This window comes from Gymnogyps californianus, chromosome 1 (genome assembly GCF_018139145.2).
Source record: "Gymnogyps californianus isolate 813 chromosome 1, ASM1813914v2, whole genome shotgun sequence".
Taxonomy (NCBI): domain Eukaryota; kingdom Metazoa; phylum Chordata; class Aves; order Accipitriformes; family Cathartidae; genus Gymnogyps; species Gymnogyps californianus.
The window spans coordinates 129,059,728-129,081,710 of NC_059471.1; the positions used below are offsets into that span (position 1 = coordinate 129,059,728).

The 21,983-nt window shown below is 44.8% G+C and overlaps 1 protein-coding gene across 1 annotated transcript in view; it reads right to left on the reverse strand.

Annotated features, from left to right (window-relative positions):
* Positions 1-21,983, reverse strand: part of ARHGAP31 (Rho GTPase activating protein 31) — a 60,091-nt gene that overhangs the window by 12,294 nt on the left and 25,814 nt on the right. Inside the window, exons 2-8 of the mRNA XM_050904994.1 lie at positions 11,906-12,008; positions 11,256-11,400; positions 6,454-6,536; positions 5,712-5,819; positions 3,931-4,076; positions 1,939-2,137; positions 29-153 (exon numbers count right to left, since the gene is read on the reverse strand). Of these exons, the coding sequence (XP_050760951.1) occupies positions 29-153; positions 1,939-2,137; positions 3,931-4,076; positions 5,712-5,819; positions 6,454-6,536; positions 11,256-11,400; positions 11,906-12,008 (909 nt within the window). The remainder of the gene's footprint in view (positions 1-28; positions 154-1,938; positions 2,138-3,930; positions 4,077-5,711; positions 5,820-6,453; positions 6,537-11,255; positions 11,401-11,905; positions 12,009-21,983) is intronic.

Consider the following 21,983-nt stretch of genomic DNA (forward strand, 5'->3'; position numbering starts at 1 on the left):
AATACTTAACCGAAAAGTGTGTTCTTACCGGAGAGTTTCTGTGCCCTTACAAAGACACTCCCGTTTCGATTCAGTTTAGACTTTGATTCTGAGCCAGAACGGCCCAAGTTAAATATCGACTTCCATTTCTTGGACTTGGTAGATAATTTTCTCCTGGAAGGAAAAAGGGCTTAGGAGGTTACCAAACCCTAGAGACTTTTGTCTTTTTAATATCCCACAAAAGCCTCTGAGCTCTCTCACTTCAACACTGTCCCTCTTTTCTTCTCACACCTCTTTTAATTCTAAGTCATGCAAGGCATAGCTACACAACCAACTCTTGCTTTTCTGTAAGTGATTTATCTGTATTGCTGATTTAACCGTGTCATGGATGGAAAGACACCTAAGCCGATTCTTCAGAGAGCTGGCTCTGGCATCATGCTACAGCAACTGTGATTGACTGAGTGATCAACCATGCTTGTCTCCAGAAAGGAGAGGTTTCTGAGGCTAGAACTATCTTGCAATACAGTAAAGAAAAATTGCCTTTTTAACAGGTTTTAATGACAGAATGCAAGATAAATTCCAGAGAACTGATGGAACTGGTACTATCGCTCAGTTCACAAAGCTATCCTTTAAAGTCCACATGTCTTATAGTTTTCATGAACTTGTGAAAATAAAAGGATCCCTTAATACAAACTAGCTATTAATGCTTCTCAGGCCAACATTAATTTAATCATAGGTGTTATATGCTCATATGCAAGTATAATGTACTAACCAAAAAGGAGGAGGCTTAAGGGAATTAAATCAATGTCTCGTAACTGTCAGAGGAAGTGGGACACCAGTTCCCTGTGTCTCTTTGGAAATCCCAGCTTTAAACAGAAAGAAGCTGCTACGCCTGAAGCCAGTTTTCTTCTATGCATATTACTGCATGAAGCTCTGTTTCAGTTCCTTCACATACCCATTCTGACTCCTCTTTCAATGTCCCCTCTTCCAGAGCAAGAACCCTCTTATCTCCCTGTCCTGCTCTCCATAATGGGCTTTCTACCCCCATAGTTCTGCTTTTCTTTCAGAACAGTACTCAGAAGAGCATCAATCAGTCCTACAAAGAGGATTAATATCTTGGGGATAGGACTGTTCTCTTCAAGTGAGAAAGGAAAAGGCACTCTAGAGAGGCAATACACCCTTTTGTCTTAAGCTGGTTATCCTCTTGCCAGTATTCTGTTAGATGGCTCCTTTTTGCTTCAATATATCAAGTGCAAATAAATATCTTTGCCCTGGTGATTTAGGTCAGTAGATTAATAAGCCTCCTGCTGCAGAGGCTATAATCTCTCAGAACCAGGCAGTAGAGTGGCCATATATTAACAGATAGATAGACCAATAGATAAATACTTATGCTGGGCAGCAGTGCCAACAACTGCAGCAACCTCAGCTGAAATCAGACTCTTCTCCTGGCATAGGCATAGGTGGCATAGGTGCCACTATGTAAATATCTCTCCATGCTAGGAGTGAAAATTTGCCTTACTGCTTGGCTATGAGTGCAGGGGAACCTGGAGAACAATGAAGCTGAGCAGGTCAATGCCACCAGGCGCATCGTGGACCAGCTGCCAGCAGGTGGAACTTGTAGGAGAGCTGTGTCCAGACCTGCTCTACGTTCAGCCCGTGTTTAGCCAAATTCTGAGCTGACACAAGGATGCAAAGACAATTAATTCCTCCTGCAGGAGGTCTGCGAGGTTCTGCCCCAATGGAGGGATGAAGACTAGTGGAGCTATGAACCCAGCAACTGCAATGCTTCTCAGGAGCAGCTGCACCTCTTTTGAGAAGTGCACACAATTTTCTCTCAATGGTGGCTGTAGATTCACCCGTGCAGGTGTGGGGGTATCACGCTAACAAAAGTCTCATTCCTGATCATGCTGGGGAACCTGCACTTTTTTGTTTGCGCTTTACACTCCTCTTGGCACTTACTTGCTGTCAGGGAGGTCAACAACTGTGTGGAAGAGGGAGCCAGTTACAGGGACAATTTCAGGCAAGCTGTTCTCTCTCCTCTCCTTCCGAGCAGGGTGGGAGGCAGACAGACTCCGTGCCTGCGCTTCTTCCAGGCTCACCAGTTTCATCGGCAGGGAGGCCGAGGGGAGGGTCAGACTTTTCACAACCGACACGCTCTCTGAAAAGCAAGAAAATACATTCCAGCCTGGGGTGAGGAGAGATGAGAGCAAGAGCTTCATGACTTTATTTGACTGGAACATCTCCTGCGGAGGGGGGAAAGGAGCAGCACGTGCAGGGAGAGAGGCTTTTTGTCAGACAAGTCTTCCATCTCCCCAGCAACCTTATCCATCTGAGTGCACTCCCAGCAGGGGCCATGCTCACCAGACAAAGGCTGCGTTGCACAGACTTGCTGCCTCTGCTGTAGACACTTCGGTGTGAAAGAGGCGTCTCTGAAAATCACCAAGATTCACACATTCCCCTTTCTCCTCCCTCCCTCCCTCCTCAGATTTTGGAGAGTTCAGTTCCCAATCCAAACCTGGTGCCTAATTCTTTCTCACACTTCCACATCTTTCTCCTTGTCTTGTTCCAGGAAGGGGGACTGTTCTAAAAACCAGCATTACTTTACCTTCCTAATGCATTTCAGGGCTAGGGAAAGCAGTGTGACCAATAGCCCTGGGAACTGAAGGTCTCTGTTTATATGAGCAGTGGCAAAGCCAGTTTCCCATATGCCACCCCAATAACAGCCCTGTCTTAAACAGACCACCTCAAGGTGCATGAAGGAAGCGCAAGCTCTGGAGTCCACTTAGTACTTAGCCCTACTGCTGAAGCAGGGTGCAAGCTACTACCTGTGCAGAGGGGCTGGGTAAAGGGGCACTTTCCCACTAAGAAATCAACTGGGACCATCAGCATATTCCTCTCTTGACTCCATATGGCTGTTAAAGGCCAGCAGTGTTCAGCACTTACCAAACTTGGGCCAGTTTTGGGCCAGTGACCTGCAGTACAACAAGAAGCCTTGGAACTTACTAGCCAGTGTTTCGCTACAATGCTTAAGGCAGCACAGGAGCAGTTCCTCACTCCGTGCCTTCTGCTAGGGCATAAATGAGGGCATAGGAATGGCACCCGCACCGGCAGAGCAGGGATGTTACAGGTGGAGCAGGGCACCGCACTGCAAACGTGGGCTCCAGGGACAGACTAGCAGATAATGCCATGTGTTAAGGGAAAGGTGGACGGGACGAGTTGACACAGGGCTGGAAAGCAAAAAAGTGGTTACTCTCTCACTTCTGAAGGTATTACGAGTCTTCCCAGTGTGTAAAACAGAAAGATGCACATTTCTGAAATTATGTGAGGTCACTGTGGATCCAAGCCCTCTCAATTCCCAGACTTAAAAGCATTTTGACAACAAACCCATCACTAAATAACAAAATCAGCATCTCTGAAAACTGTTGATGTCCCAGGAGAAAAATAAATCTCTTTTATAAAATGTCCCCAGGTACAAGACATAAGTTTTTAGAACACAAGCTTAAGTTTTATCCTGGGAGTGTGGCCTCTGACTTGGATGGATACGGTGGCTGCAGGGCAGGTATCATTGGTATGAGGAATTACAACTGGAGGAGTCTGAGAGAAGAATTGAGACTGTGGCTGATGGGCTTAGAGAGAAAGATTAGACAAGGATTGAAAAGAAATCAGGTGGTCTTCCTTTTGTGGAAGGGGTTAAGCCAGGTGAGATCATGCAAAAGATGAGCCATAGGGCAACCTGGGAGCACACTGAAGGAGGCTAGCATTCAAAAAGAAAATGTTGGAGATGATAGGGATGAAGAGGGCAAGGGTAATGAGGGATTGGGCTCAAGGTGACTTTGGGGGAGTCTGTGAGGATGGTAAGGATGATGTGCTTGAAATATTAGTTGAAGGGGATACCATTAGAGCTGGAGTACATGGCAAGTGACACATGGAGTGGTTCAGGGAGGTTGTTACCAATGCTCTCTGCAGAGCTGGCCTTTCTGTTGTTGTTGAAGATCTGATCCACGTGATTCAGGATGAACTCAATCACCAACTGCTGCACTCGCACCTCCAGGAAAGCTGCATCCCCATTGCAGCCAACTGCCTCAATCTCCTTTGACCTGTGTGAGGAAAGAGGTATACTAGTAGCCAGCATTGCCACACACAGCCCCTGGGAAGGAAAGATCAGCTTTCTTCCTGCAAGACTTGGAACAGGGATGTCTTCCCCACTCTTGCTGCACCTCTTTCTCTCCTTCCCTCACAGGCCCTCATCCTCTCTCTGCCTTTTCACTCTTTTAAAAATTATTTTCCCTGTGCTCAAACTCCATTCCTCTCCCTCTTTGCTGCTCTTTTAGCTAGTTCAAAGTTGGGCCTGAAAGACAACACAGGAGCCTTCAAACACTGTTTCCAGATCCCTACTCAACGCTTCAATCATCTCTCAGTGAAGTCGCTTAGAACCCTGCACAGGTCTTACCCATGCCAATTTTTTCAATGCTTTGTCACGTGCCCCAGTAGTCTCTTCTCTGCCCCCCTGCACTCCCACATTCTCACCCTTGCTCTCAGCAAAGAAACATTCCTTATCTTGACATGCCAAAGTGTTGCTGAAGAAATTATCTCTGGGCAATGGATCATTTGTAAAGTTAATGACTGGTGTGTTAGATAATAGCTTGGGGCATTGCCAAGAGGATAACCCTGTAAGGAGACTGCAGTTGCATTGCTTGCTCCTTTCTTTTCCTCCTTGGGACTTGCACTTACGAAAGATTGCAAAAGGAAACAGGCTTCAGTTTTTTTGACAAGGACAGATGCTAGAATGAAAATGTCTCAGTAGTAAAGGTCCACTTTGTGATATTCCATAGAGTCAACATTTGATTCATTTTCAGAACCTACTCTGCCTGTTTTGTGATTTAAAAGGGTGAGACAACTCTTTAGAGAATGCTTTTCAGGCCTGTACCTCTCTAGTCAATGTCCCTCCCTCCTGTCCTCTGCCAGCCCAGGCCTCCCCCCACCAGCTCTGCCATAGCCCCTCTCCTGCCCAGCTGTAGTCCTGGACTCTGCCTGCATAGTTCATTCCTTTCAATATATGGATATGGGATGGATGGAGAAGGGAATTTCAACAAGATACAAAATATTTCTTTTTTTTTTCTCCAGATACTATTTTTTCTTGTTCTGCTTAGCTCTATAACGTATCAGCCAAACCTCTGCCTGCATCTTATCCGGGCCTCTTTCCAGCAGAGTGCCAGGCATAGCGAACATGACAAACTAGCTGGTGGTCTTGAGATCTGACACTAGCTGCCATCTTAAGCCCACCAAGCTCATCTCACTTTTGCTCAAGCAGATGTGGGCACAGGCCTGTAGTATTATTGCCCTGTTGGTCTCCCTTCCAAGCCTTGCTGTCTCTCACCACCCCACTGCAGAAGCACTGGCACTGTCAGAAATGTCATTTCCGTTCCATAGTGATGAGCTAACTCCTCATTTTTAAATCAATGTGCTCAACTTGCAAATAACAGCTTTTTTTTATAAGAAACACACAAAACCACAAGCTTCCTTGGATGCTGGCAGTAAAACCTCAGATTATTCAACCTGGAAGAATTTTTTCTCCTTTTAAAAGCTGTTTGCTCTGCTCTACTGTTCCCTTTAGTTGTTCTGCTTTTCCCTGTCTTTGCATTTCCCTCAGGGGATGGGTCTCCAGGCTCAGGTGCTGGCGCTCCTCTTGGTGCTCAGCATGGTGCTCTGGATGAGAGGACTCTCTACTGTACCTGAGGAGATTGGGAGCCCACACCAAGGCCAGGTTTCTGGTGTGCATGTTGGTCATGTTGCTGAAGGAGGCCAAGTGAGTCAGGTGCTTGATCAGGTATTCCAGCGTTCTGCAGTGGTTTCACATGAAGAAAGAAAAATGTGTCAAGTGACCGATGTCTGCCCACCGGGACAGCAAGGCTCAGACCCAGCCCTGGCCTCACAGTTGTCCCCTCCTCAAGGAAGGCAGTGTCTGCAATGGCACAACAGGACCCATAGGACAGAGGATTTACAGCACCAGCATTTACACAGGATGGCAGTGAACACCTGAACCACTGTGCTCTGGGGTGGCCAAGGATGGGGCATGAACCAAACAATCCTTAGCATGATGGGTGTGAAGAAGATGGCAGATGGATGGGAGAGGGAGTGGGATGCTGCAAAGGCTGAGGGCTTAGCTCTTGCTAAAGTACCTCCAGCAGATCATCTTCTCCTCACCACACCCAGGACACTGGCCAAGGGTGCCATGGGGGTCGTACCCAGGGAAGGAGGATGATAGACTGCGGCAGGGAGAGCTTGTTCAATCTCTAACAATGGTTTGTTCAATGATATTTAAATACCAGATAAATTGTTGTCAGATTTGGAAATGGTGAGTCAGCTTTTGGGAACTGACTTCTGGAAATTAACTACAGTGCTGTTTCAGGCAATATTCCCTGATGGTGAGGGTCACCACACTGTTCCTCAACACCTCGGTGGACACGTTCTCACCTGTAATGCGATGGTGGGAGCTCCTGGATGACATTTTGAATTCGTGCCAACTGCTCGTCCTCAGGGAAGCGTGATACTGCTTCCTGCGGAGATACAAGGAAACAGTCCGCCCTGGCAGTGGACTCAGGGGAAAAGGAAGAGGGATAAGGAGAGTCACATGAAGCAGTCTGTCTCAGAGGGAATGCTCTCTTGTTACCTTACAGAGCTACTGGTAGAAGAAGTTGCTTTGTGTCCCCAGTGCAGCAGAGATTTGCTGCACTGTTATTTCATGTCTTCATACATCCTTCCCACACGTTGGGACATGGTGGTCAATGTTTTGGGGAGAGGGGCATTTAAGGACTGAGACCTTCAATTAGGAGTTATGTTTCTTTTCTTTTTTTTTTTGTTCTTTTTCCCTTTTTTAACTTGGGCAGTGATGGGTGGAATAGAAAGAGAGGGAAAGAGAGAAGTGAAAATAATGGAAAAAATTAAAAATAGTGACCCCTCCTCCCTGAAACTGTGTTAAAAATAAAGCAGGTCTTTCAAGTCCTGTGTAATGCAAACAGCTTGTATATACATGTTCCATACTCTTCAAAATAAGCAATATTTTGGCTGTCATATGAAGATAGCTATAGGGATTGTTTGTGTGAGTTTGCGTCTTTTATGATGGGAGAAGCCTTAGCAAAATCACTGTCCAGGTAGATTAATAAATTCTTATATGCAGGGTTAGACTAGGTTAGGCAGAATCAAGGTTATATATCTTGGTCTTGAGCAAGCCTCTATGGACCAAAAGCTTAGAGAGCCACGATAAGCTTTTGTCTGCATTCCTAGGAGTTTACTGCATTGGTATTCATCTGTTCAGCTATCCCCTTTCATTATTTGTGCTGGGGGAGGACAAACCACCAGCAAACAATGCATGGCTGTCTGGGAACCTCCTGCCTACCCTACTGCCACTGGAGTTTGGAGTGAGTTCAAAGAAAGATGCTGGGACCCACGCTGCCAGCAGAAGCTTTGCCTACAGACAGACGTCAGCACTGCTAGGAAAGGAAAGGAAGGAAATAACCCATCCCAAACCACCCGTCGCTTAAAGATTATGAACCTGAAATTACCAGCCACAACTAGAGAAGCATCTTCTTGTAGCAGTCACTAGAACATCCACACTCATGATGCTGCCATCTCTGTTCTGGTCACTGTCCTTTTCCCAGCAGACCACTTCTCATGTACAACCACCAGCAAACCAAACATTGCTGGTTTCAAGGCCAGAGATGAATATGAATCATGTTTTATTCCCTGACACTGGGAATTGAGATCTATGACCTCTAGTTTGAACTTCTCACTGTTGTGATGGCAAAGAAAAACAAGTGAGCTCACTAGTTTGGTGTACATGAGATGCGGATGCACTTGTTTTGCCCAAATTAAAGGTAGGTTAACAACTCCTTCTAGTACTTTTTACCCATAACTACAGCTCCTTTTTAAAAAAAAAAAAAAAAAAAAAAAAAAAAGCCTATTACCATCAGCCCAGAAATCCTAAGGATAAGAACTCTTGTGATCTTCATGCAAGGTTTCCAGTTGAATGGCCTTGTCCAAAGATGGAGATGGAGTGAAATATAAACTTTAACTGGTGCATCTAAAACATTAGATTTCAACTAGATTGTACATGGTATTTTCTCCCCCAGTGCTGATTTTCATTCCCATATTTAACTTCCAGGTCTCAAAGACCTAATGCTTAGACAGCAAGTGAATATCAGCTTCTCTGAGGTCACGGCCCGTTCAAACCTCTAAGCCACATTTCTGACCCATACATGTTGTGCCTTTGAAATCTGAGGCTCCCTCCAAAACTCAGGATTACAGCAGCAGAATACAGAATTTAAGGAAGAACCAACAACTCCATTTATTACACGCCTGTTAATCATGGTATGAATTTAGGATTTTTTTTACTCTACTAGTGATTCTGGGAGTGCACAATTCATAAGCCCTGGTTAACAAGTGGAATAGAGTCCGGAGAGAGAAGGTAGGCTTGGCTTCCTACAGCTGATTTGCTCTGAGGTAGTACTCGGTCCCTCTATGCCCAGGCTAGAACAAGTCAAGCAGAGTCAACTTACCTATCCTGTGAAACAAGCATCCATCACTAGAATACAAGATGGCAAGCTGGAGAGTGTGAGAGGGCATCATTTTGCAAAAGTTGATAGCCAGTGAGGTCATGACTGGGATGTTACCTCCGTGAACTTGACATAGTGATGACCAAAAGGCCAACCCTTCCCTAGTCATTAAGAATTTGACTTTCCTTAGCCACATATGTCTGAATCACTCTGGTGACTCAAAGTGGAGCCTATCCCATCTCAGAGACAGCTCCGACTGAGTCAGGCTGGGATTAGCATGCATCCTTTACTCCTACCAGCGCTCTTCTGCCGAGGCACAGCTGCCGCCGTTCCCTGTTCAGACGCCCCACGCATACACACACTCCTAGCGGTTTTTCTGCTCCTTGGGGAATTGGTCTTTTTTCCTTCTTTCCTCCTGGTATCTGACTGTGCTTCCTGTCAGCTGGTTTACCCATTATAAATCCCTACTGAGCAGACCTATGTGAATAATGGATTTTGTGGCGGAGTGGACAAACTAAAAAGCCGGAGATTAGAAAAAATTCCTTTTAGGTCAATCCAAAGTGATAACATTTTGGGGAGCTGGCACAAGATTTTAAAAACAATTGTTCGCAGCTGACCAAAGCATCACACTCAACCATAAGTGAAAGAAATTGTCATTTAAATTTGGGGCTGTTTAACCCTTTTCTGAAAGACGTTTTATTTAAGAGTTAGATGTGTTGATTTAATGTTGAAACATTTCCTTTAGAAAGTATTTGTAAAAGAAACATTTAGACAGTTACAGAAATGTTTACCCTTTTGTTTTTGAATAAAACTATTTACTAAATGTATCTAGTGAAAATCTGCAAGTCATCATCCCAAAACTGCACTTTTCAGCAAACATTCTTTCCTAAAAAAAGTTTCCATCTAAATCTTCATGTTTCCTTTAGAGCATTTTTCTTTCATAAATCAGTAGTGATAGCCAAAAAGACACCAGCCAAATAGCTTCAACAAGAATGAGACTCATCAGTTATTGTGAATGGTTGGATAATACCTGGTATTTTCAAGATCCTATTCATCCTGACTGTCTCTAGTTTAAAGATCCCATCCTATATCCTCAGGATCCCTATATCCTGAGGATATAGGTCAATTTTTCAAATCTACTTAGAATTTTGACTGAAGTTTTGACTATACATCACCTTGAAACACAGACCAATCTTTCTTACTTAAAATTTGGCATCGAAACAGCGAGACACCTAACACTATTGCATACCTGTCAGGCAGGACAGCGAGCCAACTCCCACCCCATGTTCCCCAGCTCAGCTGTAGTCCCTAACAGCTACCTGACTCCTTATAGCAGGTTGCTGCTTGGCTGGTCCCATCTGGCTTTGCCCTACAGCAAGCCCCCTTGCACAGATGTGTCTGCCTCTTCCCATAGCAGGCAACAGGGAGTCTTCGGAGAATGTCTTCTTCTTGTGTGGACCCCATGGATCTCTCTCAGTGCCTTCTGCGCCATACCAGTGCCAGTTGGAAATGCCTGATTCCGGATAGAGGCAATGCAGACAGCAACACCTGAAGCTAAGTTTGCTTGCCACTTCCCGTTTCATTCGGACACGATTTTGCAAAACTTCTTCTCTGCAACATCTGACATTTTTGGCGATGTCTGTCCCCTCCACCTCCCAGCAAATGGGAAAGAGTGGGATGACAGAAATTCTTAACAAAGGACGGATGTTTCTAACACTGAGAAAACAATCTTTCCCATCCCCCCACCCCAGCTGTTTTAAGAAGTTGGGGAATTCTTTTAGCTGAAAATTCACACCTCTGGCACGTAAGATTTCAGCCTGAATGACTGGATTTAAATTTGTTGGTGTCATAAACAACTGAAAGTGGATTTAGAGCGGTAAGAAGCAGGCAACCTTAACAACAAGCATAGCTTGCTGTGCCACCTTTTAATAAAATATTATCTGTCATCAACATTAGCCAACTCTCTTAAAAATTCAGGCTTTGTGGTCTTATTTTTCGGCTCCCCCGCAGTCTGCTCCTAGGCTCCAACTGTATCCATGTATAATCTATGGTTGTTTTGCAGAATCGAGTAACTACTCTTTGAATTATAATCTCTTTAAACGAGGTTAGAGGTTTCTGCTTGGCCAGCTGCCACTTTCCTCTGCCATTTGAATTTATGGCGTGATCATGATGGACCTGATATGCCATAGCTGGCATAACCTGTGTCATCATTTGCACTCTGACAAACTGTGTGAAAAATGCTACAGATGCAGAAAAGTTGGTGCTTTACACATGGGTTGAGCAATCAGTTTGGGCAGGTGTCAGGGACTGTCAGAGGGACAGGGAGGCGGAAACCGCACCCTTGTGATTATGATCACAAGCCCCAAGTGACCCAGAAGACTCTCAGTGATGGACAGTAATAAGGAAAAGAAAGAGAATTAGTAACTCTGGAAGGAAATGCACAGTGAGGAGAAAGAGTAACAGCAGGGAAGCAATGCAGTGAAAAAATGAGCAAGATGAAGGGGAGGAAACAACAGAGAAACTGAGAGAAATAAACATGAAATGGGGGAAAGAAACAAGGACAGGGAAAGAAAGTCAGCACAAGACAAGAACGGAAGAGCAGTGTTTATACAGATAGATGCACCAGAAGCCAGGACATTGGAGTGAATCCCAAACAGCTGTCATGGAGGAACCTGCAGCACATCCACACTGCTGGAGAGGAACAAGAACAGCAAAGGGTCTCACCGTGAATTTCTTGTAGAGCTCATAAGTGAGGAGAGGGTTGGGCAGTTCCCTGAAGTACAGCTTGCAGAGCGACCCCACGCAGTGGATGTCCTGGAGGTAAACTTCCCTTGTCAGATCCGGGCATTGGTCAGAAACAAACTCTTGTCTGAAACAATATGGAAGCATAACAATGTAGGCAAATAACAGCTGTAGCATCCCAGTACTCCACCCTAAGCACTCTTTTACAGCTAGAAGAAAAAACAAACTGGAAAGCAGAGATGTCTCTGCAGCCTGGCCCAGATTGTCTCCTGGGATCAGGCCCCGAGGTTTCAACCAGTCTCCGGTTTCTCTAACATAGTCCCATGACCAGACCCCAAACTGATATAAAGAAATTGCTTTGTCTTGAAGTGAGAGAGAACAACTCAGCATTTGTGCTGAGACCCTCCAGGCCTTTCCCATTAATAGATGCAGAGGGAGATAGATAGTTCTTTTCTTTGTCATGGACTAATCCCTGAAATGTTGTATTTCCCTGTTACCAGCTTCAGAGACAGTTTATCTTCTGCATCAGTGTAGGGCTCTGTTGGCCCCAGTCTATGCCTGAGGGACTAACAGCAAAAAGGTACCGAGCAATGTGACCGAATCCCTCTGGCACTCAGACAGATTGCCCTTACCTCAGCTTTTGTATGTTGGATGTCACTCCGGAGAGGCGGTAGATCCCATCCACAATGCCATGAGTCTCAATGAACTCTGCACAGCTCTTCAGCACGTAGGGGACTAGGAGAGGAAAGCAAGGCAAGATGCCCAATGAATACACACCGAGAAATTCCACAGGTCACCCCAGAGGAGACAGTTTCATGAAATAGCAGAGGCCCTCTGCCGATGCAGGGAAGGGTACAGCAATGGGAGAAATACAGGGCAATCAAAAAATAAACGCCACAAAGTGGCCATAGCCAGTTTGCAAAGTGAGGATATGCTATGGTTGTGCCATGCCACGCTCATTGACATATGACAATGACTGACCCTGAAGTGACAGAAACTTCGTGGGAAGAAAGGTAGAGTTTCTGTCTCTCCCTTTTTCTTTTCTTTCCAGAAAAAGAAGCAATTTCACTCTAATTGAAAGCATGAGGTAAAGCATGAGGTCCTGGGAACCTCCCCCCTCCCCAAGATAGAGCTCCAGCCTCGCTGAATTGTGCCAAAAGGTCTGATTGGCTTGGATAAAAATCAGAGAAGCATTCGCACTTCCATATAAGCCTACATACCCACAGTTTAGTGCTCATAAACTCCCACAAAGGGGGTATAAAGTTCAAATATTGACTAGATCTGCACACTGACAAAATCTGACATTGGCTTCAAAAGAACTCCATCAACGTAACCAGCCAAAGACTTAACCAGCCTTAAAGCTGAGAGGAGCCTGAGGCACAACGTTTACATCCAGACCTGGACCCAAAACGTATGTTTATTTTTTCCCCATTATATAGGTATAGGAAACCCTCATCCTCTTGGTCAGACCAAGCCTCCCTGTCCCCAGTACTATAGCAACCCTAGCTATAATAATAACAGTAAGAGAGCCCTTCCTTATTAGGTGCTAGAAACTACTGTGTATTTAATGCAATGCTTCACACAGCCATAAGCACAAAAGTCAGTAAATGCAGAAGTTTAAGTTAAGTTCCCCGCTGTAATGCTGACTCTGCTGCACTGCGCATTCGGAAAGCTGTATGGAAGAAAACAGACTAAGCCATATATTTGAGTGGAAAGCCAGGCATAGCAATTACTGCATCTTTGCAACACCACAGAGCTAATGCCCCTGGCTGGACCTTCCCTGAGTTCTTCTGCTCGAAGTTCAGGACCATAATGACATATTAACATGTGCTTCATCAGGCAGCATCCAAAGAAAGCACTCCAAGGACAGCCTGAACTAAAAACAGCTGGTACATTATTGTATTTCTCATAGGTGCCACTGAGGCTGGAGTCAGCTCATGGGTGGACTTGCCCCTACCAAGCAGCCCAGGGCACAGGCACTGGTGAGGAGGGCTCCCAAGCTGGTGCCTACCTCAGTGACACACTATTACTGAGCCCAGTCGGTCAGAGAAGGGCTACCCTTCTGCCTCCCGACTCTTACCGAGGGAGGTAAAGAAGTCCTTCTTGCGTGTCCCTTCTCTTCTCTTTTGGCCAACCCAAATGCAGGAATACACAAAGTGTGAGTGATTACTTGGAACCCTGAATGATCCAGACTAATTCTCTTCAGTTAAAGCAGCCTCTCCAAAACAACAGGGAAAATTTGACTTTGTGGTTTTTTGAGCAGGGACTCATAATGCAGGTAATATTAGTCATGCTGTATCACACTCAAAGCCCTTGGGCTGATTTTTAAGACCCTCAAGTTGTTGGGCTAAGACTAACAGCGGAGCTTCTGGCGGGGGCCCTAGCCTACTACAACAACATTCATGGGAAACCATGAAATCGCCAAGAGAACAGGTGAAGTCTACAGGGTCAAAGCTTTGTCCACAGGAGTCACAGAGCTATAGGATTCTCTCCTCAAGGACTTTTGAGGAGAAGGCACATCAGTGCCTTCCAGAAGGATCATGGGAAGCATTCCTTTCAGTGTCTACAGCACCTACTTCCTAAGAGGACTAGATGATGTGGAAGGAGACAGAGCAAAAGAAAATTATGACATTTCCTTAAAATCCTGCCAAGAAAAGCCCAAGTGACACATCAAGAAAGAGGACCTTCCTATCTCTGAGTAAGTTCTGATCATCTGTAACTGCAGCAGGGAACTCAAATCATTTGATGATGAGCATGCTAGAAATATAAAAAAAGGAAAGACAAATGACTTCAGGCCTCCTCTTCATTTCTGGCTGGTCAGGCTGCACTGTCTTTGTGGCAGGAGCTATGCATACATGGCATATTTCCTTCTTGGTAGGGGTCTCTGGGAATAAATCTAATGTAAACAGCAAAAATGAAAACTAGGCAGATCCATGTTCACTTCAGATCTGTTTGGGTGGGAGAATGGGTGAACCACTCCATGCTACCTGGAAAAAGAAGAATTAATTGAACAGAAAACGTATTTGATCAGGACAGCCACGTGACAAGGTTTGTTTAAAAATTAAACAGTCTTTCATATAGACAAACTTCATATGATGGTGCCTAGCTGCCACAAAAATGGGGTTCATGCCCACAGCACCCTTTATTAGATATCTTTTAAAACTTCGGTGTTAAGAATAAGCACACCAACTAAAAATGCATATACTGATGTTTGTTGTGATTAATTTGACCTCTTGAAAGTAAGACCTATTAAATCACACTATTTTTTTGCTGAGTTTTAAGTTTCCTTGGGATAAATTAGGTCAAGAGGCCTCAGGCAGGTAAGCAAACCTCTTGTACACAAATCAGAGAAGGCTAGATCCATCTGTTGAGGACTGGTAAGCAAAAAAAGGGGCCTGAGGGGAATAATCTGTAGCAAATTCAACCCATTTTTAAAAGCAGGTGAAGACTGCACAGTAGAGACAACCTATAGACTGCAGATGATAGACAATATACACCAAGCCCTTGCAGTATCTCTTACTCCAGCCCTGCAGTCTTCCCTGTTTTTCCAGCCCTGGGCTTCTCACATATCTCTGCCAGTGCCCTTCACTCATCATGTACATGATTTCCTGCCATACCAGGTCTTTGGCTCTTATGAACAGAAACAGCCAGTTACACCAAAATGTGTGGTGGTTTTGTGATGTCAAAAAAAAATCCCACATAGGACACATTTCACTTGCAACCAAAAATTACAGACTTTGACCTCAGATCCCTGGAGGTGAAAGGACTGCATCAGCTTCCTGTGAAGCAAGCCCCTAAATGCAGCGCTTGTATGAAACTGGAGCACAATAAATGTTTTCTTTGAGCAGAACCTGCAGCTCTGAAATTCCTGAGCAGCTCTGATCTCCTACAAAGCCAAGTCTTTTGGGCACTTAGGGGAGGTGAGGTTGGAGCAGCAGTGAGCAGCTCCCTCCCACTTCCAGGCGTTTCTGAGGTGGTTTGATTATTTCAGACGTGGCTCCTGATGAACCAAAACAAAGGCTGTGATCAACCCTGAATGCAGGGAGGTACAGACTCTAGCATATGCTTTGCAATGGGACTCTATCATCGGCATTACAGGGCACACATAAATCACAGAGCTGGGTCTCTCCTGAAGGAAGCTTGGATGTGGATGGGGATTTGTAGCAGGGGCTGTGCGTGTGCGTGCAGGCACAGAAAGGGGTGGGTGAGGGGGTGTCCAATCTTGACACTTCTATAATTAAAACTGCTGGAGGCTTAGAAGTTGGAAGAGGCAGCTGGTGTCATACAGACCCCGCTTGTTCTGCCAGACAGCCAAACTGTCCTCATTTAAAACTACAATAGAAACCAGATGGAGGAGGAGAAGAGAGCATGGAGCAAGGCATCAGTCAGAAGGGAAATTGAGTTATAAACATACTGCACACAAAAGACAATACTGCTCTTCCCCTAGACAAAAATAAACCAGAAGGGCAGTCTCAGTAACTCATTCCACTCTCACTGGATATCACCTCCGAGCTCAGTGTACACAGACATTCACCTTCACCAGGGTCTTTTCCATGACCACAGCTTGTGCCACCTCCTTCACACGTGTGTGGTACTCCTGCTAGGTCAGGTATTGCACCTCCCTCCCCTTCTGATCCCTCCGGCTTCCAGTGCCAGCGATGGGTGCCAAGCGTCTCGCCTCCCAGCATTGCTGGCATTGGGGGGGGGCTCTCCCTTCCCAGCCATGGTGCTACCACCCACCAAACCTCCCCACCAGCAAGCAAGGTGCTCACTCTTTGCCTGCCTGACAAAGGCTTCGTCTGGCACAAGGCCGAGCATTTTGGATCAGTGTGAATACTGTCCAGTAAGACTGTGCTTAAAGTTAGCTAACCTGGACTGGGTCATGTGTTCAGGGTAGCCTGGACTGAACTGGACTGAATAGCAGCAGGCTTCATTTTTGTCTTTATCCTTCTGTTGTTCTCTCAGAGGGCTCCTTGCAAGGATAAAAAATAGTGACAGAGCTACTCAGGTCCTCTTTAGTGGTTGGTTTATGCCACACGGAAGAGGTTTCACATCTACTCTAATTTTATTTTAATTTTAGTTCAAGTAACGGGAGGATAAATGCAGACCTTTCATTTCACCTGAAACACCAACTTTTTGATGTTTGACTTGCAGGAAATAGTTTGGGGTTGTTTTTTTTAATTTCTCCTGAAAATGAATCCTGCGCCATAAAAAAAGTTGTGGGAATTTTTATTTCACTATTTTGGTTTTGTTACATATTAGTATTTTTTTTTAATTATCTTCCATTGCCCTCAATAGCAGTGCATGCTTCCTATCATGCTATGTCAACAGAATGACAGTAAAGGTCAAAATAGTCTCTTGTTTCAATTTAAACGACTAAATTAGGAAATATTTCCTCCTAAAAAGTAAGTGTTTCGGTCTGTACTAAGCAAGAGTTGTTATTTTGTACAAACAAAAATAACAAAACAGTACACATTTTAGAACATACTAATATATTAACTCAGCCTCCTAATCACAGGAAAGGAACAGCACTGTATAAATGGCAACATACTTGAGAGTCAGTATCTCTGATGTTACATTTTTCTGCATTTCCTGATGCTTCCTACTTTAAATCACGAGCTTTAATGCTGATTCACTGGCTTTTTTTTTTTTTTCTGATCTTGTCTTATTTTTACTAGGTGTAAGGTTGTCTGAGAAACGGATTCCAGAGGAGATCAAACTGTGATCTGCTCCTTGCAGCTCACCCGAGCCCTGGTCCAGCATGGCAGTCATGATTCCAGTTTGCCTCCCAATGCACAGCCCTAGCCCGTGGCAGCTAAGGATAAATCCTGCCTTGCCTCCAGGTATCATCTCCTTTGCCTTCCACCATCTCCTTTTCAGCGGTGGCCAGGGATGGAAGGGACCACAGCATCCGAAATCGCTGCAGAGGATTTCTCCTGCTCAGAGCTGAAGTTGGCAGAGCTGAGGAAGGGGAGGGTTTGTCCTGCCTGGACGTAACTGCTACAAGGACAAACAGAGGGCTTCAGTCTCCAGGATGTCTATGCATACTTTTCACCAGCACTAAATTCATTTTACAGAAGAAGAAAAAATAAACTGTGTCACCATCAAATTCCAGTGTTTAGTTTGGCTGTTAGCGCTAAACTACCACAACCCCCCCTATGCACACACACACCTGTGTTTGAATAGCGTGAGATAGCTAAACACCAAACAGGCTTAAAACCAAATCAACTTGTTAGAGTCCTCCTTGCCTCTTCCCCCTTAGCTGCCATAAACACAGTTAAAAAAAGACGAATAGCTGGCGCCGAGGTGATCCCGTCTGCATGAACAGCACAACTGAATCACCATATAAGTCACACGCTTCATATCTTTTTTTCCCCTCTACTTCTGTGGGAAATGTCTCTGCAACGTCATGAAGGTTGGCACAACAGTGCCATTCCCTGCGATGAAAGCACCGTCCTGAATGCAGTTGTGATTCTGGTGGGCAAAGACGTAGGAAAAACGGATCTCAAATCTGTCAGATGCTGCGAGCCATCACCTTCCATGGCCTGAGCGGGAAGTGGAAACGCTGAGCACTGTTTGGGATGTGGCACGCTGATTTCAAACAAATGCATTTCAACACAGCCTGCAGGCCCAGTGTGAGTTTGAATGAAGTCAATGGCACCACTATCAAGGTTTTTTTTCCCATTGATATTATACCCAGCCTACATCTCACATATCTAAATAAGACGTGTAGGAACCCCTGATTTTCCAGAGCAGATCTGACAACTGTGATGTTCCAGGCAGAAATGAAAGAGCCTGCGGCAGACCTGGCCAGCTCATCAACAACACACATCAAAGAAAGCCTAAGAGAAAGCACTGCACAAGCAAATGTTGAACGCTGACTCTCAACCTTGGCGGTCAACATGCCCCTCTGAAACGTGACTAGTACCTTGATATAGCTGGCAAATTCTGTCATGCAGGCACTTTTGAAAAGAGGTTGTACTAAATACTAGAATAGTTTTGTTAGGAAAACATCCTGCTGTGGGTTTCCTGGAAAAAAAAAAAAACAGATAACCGAACAGGATATCTCCACTCCTAACTTTTATGGCTCTGTGGTACAGCCACCTCGGAAAACAGTGGCTTAGGTTCTGCAGGGCAGGTCAATGAGCTGTGCGCGTCCTCAGCCAGCCATTTGAATCTTAACAACTTTGATCCACAGCAGATTAGGGTGGATATTGTACAGCGTTTTGTTCACCACAGCACAAGCAATTGGAGGTAGGAGTAACAGGACAATTTATGCTGTCTCAGAAAAGGGACTTGGGTATAAGTATAGAAAAGATCAGAATAGTTTTGAAGCTGCATGTAATGAATTGACCTCCATCTCGGTAAACGCCTAGATACTATGAGAATAAGCAGGGTGTGAGACAGGAGTTCTGCCATTAACCTCATTTCTGATGACACATACTAAAAACACTACCAAATCCAAAGGCTGTGTCAGCGCTGATGGAGCACAGGAGTGAGTGGGGCAATGCCGATGCTGCAGCTCAAGGAAGCCGGGAGAAGCAGCCTGCAAGGGAAGAGTGCAGGTAAGTGTTGAGCGCTGGGATTGACAGCCGGTGATGTAGGCTCCATTTGAAGTCTCTTGAGTGCCCGCTGTCTTTCATCCAGATCAATAAACAAGCTTATGGACTGCAGGTGTCACACTGTATCATGTTTTCCTTCCTTTCTCCACTCTTCTTAAGCATGGACACCAATGTAAGCCATGCTAACCTACTTAACTGCTGGCAACAAAGCAAGGAAAATATATGGACTTCACAAGTTTTTTTCCTCCTCTCAACAGATTTTGACCTATATGTTTTCATTTACAAGGGCTTCAGAAGCAGGTTAGAAAACAAACAGTGCACAGTCTCCATCTTTCACCTGAGCCTGCTAGCTGATGCAGACCTGCTCAGTTTCTTACAGCCCCAAAATTACTCTAGATGTGACTTGTAAGCTATTACACCCATTTCTTGACTGTAAAAAGAGTGTAGAAACCAACACCTCCTTTGACACATGGGAACTCTTACATGGGATTCTTAGGGTCCCAGAATCTCGAGAAAGGCAATTCAAGGGGATCAACACATACTCCCTACCTGGCTGTCAGTGTTAGTTTGTTCCTTATTCCTTTTCGACTCAGACTTTAGTTTGCCAGGCAATAGGGATTCCAGGTTTCTCTTTATAACGAAGCCTTTTGGGGGTGTTAGAAACAAATTCTGGGTGCTTAGATCTTGACATGCATCCAAAAAATACCAGTTACTAGTTAAACAGTTTTGAAGTCCTTTGTACTGTGCCTTTCACAAACACCACCTCCATACACTGAAATCTACAGCAATCTCTATAGCACATAGAATTTGTCTGTAGTTTCTGTGCTGTTCTGTCATGCTATCTCACTGTTAGAGAGATCCTTAGTCCACTTTTGTAGTGATGGCATGCCGGTGACAAAGCAACTAATTTCCAAATAAATGCTCTTGGGAGGCTTCAGGAAAAATGATGCTGCTGTTACCCTGCTGGTGAAGAGACAGGGGGAAGCGAGGACCTGGGCAGCTGTCTCATGAACTCTGGTGCTGCAGCAAAGAAGTGGGCTGCTCTGCAGTTCTTTCCCAGGAAATTTGTTGCCCCTTTGAACGTGCAAGGATAGGCTGGAGGTCCGTCAGCACTCATGGTTCTCTTTCCATGCTTGCTGCACAGCAAGTCATTTACAAGCATATATGACAGCCATTCCCAAGCTTTAGAGTGGACATCCAACTGTGCCAGCTAATGCAGAATGGCAGTGCCAATGAGCTCAGGTGTGTGAAAGGGAGAGCAGGGGCCTATCACCCTACTGAGAGCCCAGGTTAATGTTCAGTAGCAAGGTATGAAGTAACTGAGAAGCTGGTCCTGGACCAAGCTCTCATATGGATGAAAAATTGCATGGCTGAATCACACAGTACATATTTATATCTTTTCTCTTCTTTTTATTTTGCGCTCTGTCACACTGATGGACTGATGCAGACTGACACCAGATTATGCAGCAATGTTCTTTCACTCAGGCCTCTCACTGATCTTGCCTCTAGGGCTCTCCTAGTGAAGAGTGGATACCGCAATTTCCAGAGGTTATTCCAAATGGGCTGTTTTACGGACAGTCAACAACTTAGGGCAAAGAGCAGGGAAAATTGCTGAGGATCATTATATATCACAGACAGACAGATGAGGAGCCTAAATACAAACCCGTAAAGGCTGCAAATGAGAAGTGAAAGGCAAATGAAAACAGACTTTTGAGAAAAAGTAAATAAGGCTTTATGATGTCAATCTGATTGAAAACAAACATGTAAAGGTACTAGTAATAATCGGTCATTATAGTTTGAAGCCAAGCAGCACAAAATCCATTCCATCTTTGCTCAGTTGCTGAGCATATATTTAGACTGAGTGTTTTCATTGCAAGGCTGTCTGGGCCTGACCCAAAGAACCGCACTCCTACAAAAAATCCCATTGAATTCAGCAGTATTTTCCACAAGAGAAAAAAAAAAATCTGTTTGTTCTACTCTCTCTTACCTCTTACCCTGGCATGCAAATACTAGCAAACAAGATGTAGGAATGATAGAAGCATTTTCACCAGCTTTACAGGAGCATAAAATGATGGTGTGAGGTTCAGAGTGGAGAATTAAGACTGCTGCTGGCAGTGGAAGGTCACCTAGAAATGCTCCTCCCAGCCCTGCTCAGAGGAGGCTGAAAACAGGTCAGTCTTTATTTGAAGAGGATTAAGCTGTGGGTGACTCAGATTGCTGATGTTTGTCTGGTGAAACGAGGTGCTGTTCTACCCATCCTAAGTAATGCCCAGGGCATAAAATCACCACAGCCTGTGGGCTCAGTTTCTGTGCCTGAGCAGCATGGAGAAAATTCTGCCAGAAGCAGCACCTGGTCAGACACACATTCCTCTATACATAAATAAATTTGTATCTATGCATATATCAGCATATATATGTGTGTGCATACATATACATATATGCATGTATTTTTACATATACAACTATATTCATTTATGTATGCATATATATGTGTGTGTGAGAGGTTTCATGTGGATTACCAGGAAATTCTTTTTAGAGAAATCACTTTTTTTTTAATAAGGTGTTAATCAAAACCTAATACCTAAATGTGGTATTCACAGAGTTGAAAGCTGCAAAAGTCTTGCTAGGCTGACATCATAGGTCTGGGGGATACATCACTACATGCTGGTGCTCTTACTTGTTGAGGCTTGCTCAGCCAGCCAGAGAATAAGCCATTGCCACAGACATTTTCCATGCTCTCCTGTCCCAGGCAAAGTGCATTTAGCTAGTGCATTGCCCTGCATGTTGCTACTGTGCTGAAGGCCTTTCTGGGTGAAGTGCTTACTCTCAGCCAAGGAAAGCTGTTGGTTTGGGGGTGGATTCCTCAAGCATGCATGGATTTCTACATTAGCAAGTCCAGAACCAGTCTCAGTCGATTGATTTCACTCAGTAGCTTAGTTAAGAAGGGTAGTCCATGGGATACGGGTCATTTTGGGTACGCCTTTTCATCTCCAGAGGCTGCAGTTCTCTGAAGTGTACCTTACAGCCTTGATCATAGGGATTGTATTTTCCTTTCCATACACCAGGGAGGGTAAAGAGCTCTAAAAGAAGCTGCTGAGCAGCCTGGCTCCAACATCTGGATGTGGCGCTGCACCTTCAGGGCTTCTTT